General features: G+C 45.7%; 1 protein-coding gene across 1 annotated transcript; it reads right to left on the minus strand.

The window, feature by feature from the left end:
- Positions 1-491: 491 nt before the first annotated feature.
- LOC121894468 (RNA-binding protein 15-like) lies at positions 492-5,253 on the minus strand. The gene has a single exon (XM_042407082.1). The coding sequence runs from the start codon at positions 5,084-5,086 to the stop codon at positions 2,540-2,542; it is 2,547 nt and encodes an 848-aa protein (XP_042263016.1). The 5' UTR covers positions 5,087-5,253; the 3' UTR covers positions 492-2,539.
- Between the last annotated feature and the right edge of the window lie 817 nt (positions 5,254-6,070).

The raw sequence follows: 6,070 nt of genomic DNA on the forward strand, positions 1-6,070 counted from the left end.
CGCTGAGCCAACACCTTTCGCGACAGATGAGAAAGAAGACCGGGGCCTTCGAAACACTGCTGAGCCTCCGCTGAGAGCGCCGTCTCCATCCGACGACCCCCCGGTGATCTTTTGGCAGAGCTTGATGTGGCGAGTGACGAACCAGACCACACCTCCGGACACACAGGCCAGAGGCGACTGAGGAATAAAGCCACATATCTGAAGAGACACCGTGACTCTAGATTTTGCCTTTTGCAGGCGGACTGAAAAAAGTATTATAGTACGGCCAAATATCAATCTGAATGAAGGTCACATGAAAAGCTCTTCACAAAGAGGTCATTCAACAAATGATGATCAACAACATGGAAACACAGAACTGAGTGAGCGGCTTTTCTTCCCTTGATCTCACACTTTGCTCTCCTCTCTGCTGGGAAGGCTCCCACTGTCAAAGCGACAAAGCCTTTAGAGTTTGATAGACAATTCCAAGAACAGAAAAGGTCACAAAAGTTGTCTTCCGAGGCACTCGTGTTTCCCACGAAAGAGTAAATTTATTGAGACAAAATCTATGAAGTGCATGTCGCACAGTTAGGTATACTTCTTAGGCCCATTGATGTTCTCCATTTCTCTCTCCAGATATCCTGAGTATACAGCACAAATCTTTTTTTTTTCTCCATTTGAAACACAGTACTCAAATCAAAAGCATGAAAAACAATCATTAACAGTCCTTTCAGAGGAAGGCGTGTTAGGCCAGTGCAGAGCTGCTCCTCAGAGGTTTTCATCACACAAGTCCACTGATGGTATAGCAACATTTTCTAATAATAGACTCCTGATAAGTTATAAAAGATGTGCATGGCATACAGATAGCTCTTAATTTATAGGTTACATCATCTTTTTTTTTAAAAAAACAGTACATGCTTTGTCTGGGGTAGAACTTGTAATTAGTGGATTATAACACAGAAAAAATGAAAAAAAAAAAAAAAGTTCAATCAACCAAATTGTATGTGATGCAGAGGGGTGGATACAATAAAAGCAACCCTGTATAATATAATGCAGTTCAATACATACTATATTTTTGAAGGTGGTAATATTTTAGTCTTGTTGAGAACAAGAGGAGTTAATTCAATATCCCGCTAATAATATTAGAGCTGAAACAAGTAGTCAATTAGTTGATTAGTCGACCAAGAGAGCATTATCCTGCAACGATTTTGATAGTCCATCGATCATTTCAGTGAATTTTTGAGCAAAACTGCTTCACATTTTGATGGTTCCAGGTTCTCAAATGTGAAGATTTTCTGTGTTTCCTTGTCTTACATCATAGTAAACTAAATATTTCTGGGTTTTGGATTGCTGGTAGGACAAAAAATGCAATTTAAAGATGTCAACTTTGGCTTGAAAATGTCCTCTTGGAAAAAATATGATGATTTTCTGAAGAAAAAAAAAAAAAGGAAGATGAAAATAAGCTGTAGCCCTATATAAGGCGGTCCAAGACAACACACTCAAACCATGGCTTAGAAATGAAAAACCTGTCTGTAAGAACATACAGTGGTAGTATTTTTTATAAGGTTATTGTATTGAACTACATCGTAATGTACAGGTGCTTCCTGCTTGTGTCCACCCACTACATATGGATACCAGTGCTTAGAGAAAACAAACAGGAAAACTGCATTCATTTCACCTTACAATGTCACATAACCTGCAGATGTGGCTAAAAAAGGAGCATTGACATTAATGTAAGTCATTGTACTATAACCCTTAATGCTCTTCTGAGTGTATTTTAACATATCTTAAGAATAAATCGTGAAAAAATAGTCTGTGGAGATACCAAAAAGATTGATGTCTACAGAAATGATTTTTTTTTTTTTACAATTTTGTGTAGCTTTAAGCAGGATTGGCCGAAAATAGGAAAGCTGTCATACTGAAAGTCTGAATAAAGAAGTGTTCAAGATCTTTACTTGGTCAGCACAAAGTAATACAGATGCACATCTGGAATATGTCTATGTATGAGCAATGGGTAAAGCTTTATAGCAAATAGATATATTTCCTTAAATCAAGACAGAATTTCTATGTACATGAGTTGGATGTCTTTTGTAGCCCAGCTGTACAAACATTGCAACAGTACTACAAAGTCAATGAGACTGACCTGAACAGGTTAAATGAAGGCTGTTGTGGACCTTAAATTCTCTGTTTTAAAGGCAGGAAATGAATGAAAGGGTATAAATGAATTGTGTTTCTTTTGTAAATGAGATAAGGCAACATATAGTATTGATTCACAGAACTGTAGCTTTCAGCAAAGTACCCTTCAAGTAATGTACATTTATCTGATAACTGAATAGCAGAGGGCAGAATCAAACTTATCAAAATGTATCTCATTCAATCTGACTTTAATTTCAATACACCTTCAACAGGATGAAATACGAGCCACTAGGCACGAGAGGGAACTTAAAATCAGAACCCTGTCACTGCTTCTTATTCTGCTTTGTTACCATTACTTCTCTGATTTTACAACTCACAGTACAACAGTTCACATGTGTGAAAAGAGACATTTATAATTTTTTTTTTTTCATGATGCTCCTCTGATAATGACCATCACCATGTAATCGTCCTCTGATTTGGCAAAGGCTTTGGCAGAGGCATCCACGAACTGCTGAGAGAACTCACATGGGGGGAAAGCGTGAAGGACTCCTCCGTGGTCCTTGTCACGGCTGCCCCCCACAGGGAGGCTGATGATGCCCGCCGCCTCCTTCTGCTTCAGGTAGGACACCAGGTTCTTCAGCGGTCTCTCGGTGGAGTTACTGGCGTCCTGAGCCCCTCCGTCCTCAGATTTTCCCGGCACGGCCAGGAGGATGCAGTATCCACTGGAGCCAGCGGCCTTGATGCGACGAGAAACTTCTTCCAGCTTGGGCTGGTCCAGGCGCAGGCGCTGGCTGATCTTCAGCTGGGACACTTGGCCTCCTTTGGAGCCCTCCACCAGCAGACTGGTGGCCACCGCCATGTCCCCCTCCAGCAGGTGCAGTGATGTGGGGAAGCTGCTATTCTTTAGCAGGAGGACGCCCTGCCAGGCCTGACTCAGTCTCTGTCCTCCAGCGCCCTGCTTAGACTGCTGGCCGGACTTGGAGGAAGAGGAGTTTGAGGAGGGATGCTCTGAGCGATCCTCCCTCCTTGCTGGGCTCTTACTTGAGTCACTGGTTTTGCGTTTGCGGTCCTTCTCGGAGCAGGAGCCTGGCACAGTTGGGCTAAGTGTTCTTCTTCTCTTGTCTCCAAAGCCAGTGTCGTGGCTGTTCTGGCGCTCTCTGGCAGGAGAGGTTCTGCCAGAGCGAGGCAAGCGTTCAGGGTCACTATAACGTCCCCCATCTCGGCTGCTCCCTCCAGGGCTGCGCTCTAATGAGCTGCCATGGCGGCGCAGACCATAGTCACTGCTGTCAGGTGAGCGATCCAGCCGCCACCCGTCATCCAAATAATGTCTCCTTTTGCGGCTTAGATCTCTGCTTTGCAGCTCCCGCTCACGTTCTATTGACCAGGTCTCACGGGAATGCCTCTCCAGGCGATCTATGGGTTCAAATCCAGCTCCTCGCATCCTGTCGTGGACACCCAGGCCAGACCATTCAGCGCTGGAGTAGAGATCCCGTTCTCTGTAGCGAAGTGGCGGGGACCTCTCTCTCACTCTCACAGAGTCATTAAGGCGGTGAGAAAAGGGCTCAGGGACTAAGTCATAGTGCGGCAGAGGGAGAGGGAGCTGCATGTACTGCTGCTGCTGCTGGTAGCGGTGCTCTGTGTCCGCAAAGTCCACTCTGAGTCTCCTGTCAGGGCCACCGAGAGGGAAGCCTCGCATGTGAGTACACGCAGCCTGAGCAGCATCCAGGCTTTCATACTGAATGTAAGCCCACGCCTCACCTTTCCTGTAGTCTATATTCCTGATGGTGCCGAAGCGGTCAAACTCTTTGGCCAGCGCAGCAAGTGGCACCCAGGGTCCAAGGCCCCCCACCCACAGCCTGGTTGTGGGTGTAGGTTTACCATAGCCGATTTTAATCGGGTTGTGTCCAACTACTTTCCCTGACATCGCCACTTTGGCACGGTGAGCCATGTCAAGATTTTCAAACTTGATGAATCCATAGGTGTTGCTCTGGCCACGTACTGCTCGCTTTATGTCCACCTCCGTTATCACCCCAAACCTGTCAAACGCCCGCCGCAGGTCACTCTCTGTCACACTGACGTCCAGATTGCCAAGAAACAAAGTCCTGTTTGCCCTCTGGTCGTCCTCAGGGGTCATCAGGTCCTCATCACGGAAAACAGCACATTCAGGGATGAACGGGGGCCGATTCCTGGCATCGTACATAGAAAAATCTCTGTCTCCTTCCAGGTCTCTGAGGTGAGGCGGTGGAGGAGGGGGGAGACGGCCCAGCGCCAGCTGCTGAAGCCGGTAGTCTCTGTAGCCCAAACCAGTGGGAGAGAGAGGTCTCTGAGAGTGGAGATGCCTGTGTCCTGAGGAGAAATTGTCTTTTGAAACAGGAGAGCGACTTCTACGTCTGTTCATGTAAACTGTCTCGATTTTCAGAGGCCGGTCGTACAGCACCAGCTTTCCGCGGGCGTGTTTGGCCGCCCGGGCGTCGTCGGGCCTCCTGAAGTTCACATACGCCACCCGCATGTCGTTTTCTCGACTTATTTTAACACTGACGTCACCAAACTTCTTGAACTCGTGAAACAGTCCGTCCTCTATATCCTCGTCGTTGAGCTGGGAGCCCAGTTCACTTATTTTGAGAGTCTTGTACTCACTTTCATGGCTCGCCGGAGGCCGCGGGTCACTGCGTGAACCGGACCTGGATGTTTCCGCGGCGACGTCAGCGCCACCGTGCGGCTTGCTCCCCGACACAGCTCCGTAGTCGTAACCGCTACTTGTCCGACTGGATGAAGTATGTCCGTCTGAATCCCTCATATCTCTTTTGTCACCGTGTAAACTTCTCCTGGACGAAGCGCCGCTGGAAACTGAGCCGTTGCCGTTGTTGCTGCCAACCGTCAGCACTCCGGTCTTCTTACTGCTTCCTCCTCGGTCTCTGCTATCATCGAGCACCCGAGAGCGTTTCTTCACCGGCGATCGCTCTTTCCCCTTCATCTCCACAAGTCGATATCAGCAGTCTGGAGAAACAAATCCGTGTAAATGTACACTTTGACACCGGATTCCGCCTAAACTGTCTCAACTTTAACGCGGTCTCCACTGCACTCTCAAGCGAGTACTACTGTACGGGAAGTCCCGCCTACTCGCCTGTAGAAGAAGCTGATTGGCTGGACGGAGTGTCAGTCATGTAAAGAAGGAAGGCCGCTCGCCTATCATAAATAAGGGTGCGGCTCTGCTTTGGGGTCAAAGTAACAGAAGGCAGAAGTTGAAAGTGATAGAAAGATAATGATTGAGACAGACTTGAACCGCAAGAAAACGGAAGCCAGCTCTTAACATAAGTCTTATCTTCGTCCTGAATAAAGTTATTATTAACAAAATATAAAAACATATGTAGTATAAGTCGATTTACATGCAAGAATGACATAATAGAGTTGAAATAATATAAAATCCACAGAGTATGTACCCTATGCCCTTGAAGTAAGGACTTTGAGAGTGTGTTGAGCAATACGTGGCACGGAAACAGCACTTCACAGTGGAGAAGTATATAACCCACTATTTGACTATTTGTGGCGCAAGCTGTTTGCAGTTGTGCAGTAGTGCATTTGAAAAGAGGTCCAGCAGGTCAGGACGTAGTCAGTAATCAGCTTTGAATAATAAAGTATAATAAAGTATATAGAATATATGATGCTATAAGTAAAGTCTTCACTGTGATGGATAGAATAACATGCATGAAAGTTTTGTGGAACTTAAAAGAAACACAATTGCAATACAGAGCACATTTGCACAGAGTAATGCAGACAAATCAACCAAAGGTCATAGTAAATCGCAATGTAATGGATGGTAAGAGGGACAGATATGCTCAGGATGAGTTGTTGTTGAGCAGGGATTTGAAGGTTGGATATTTTTCCAGAATTTATTACAGTGCTGTTAGCTTTAATAAGACAATATTTATTCTGAACAAATACTGTAACACATCAATGA

Source organism: Thunnus maccoyii, chromosome 3 (genome assembly GCF_910596095.1).
Source record: "Thunnus maccoyii chromosome 3, fThuMac1.1, whole genome shotgun sequence".
In the NCBI taxonomy this organism is placed as follows: Eukaryota; Metazoa; Chordata; class Actinopteri; order Scombriformes; family Scombridae; genus Thunnus; species Thunnus maccoyii.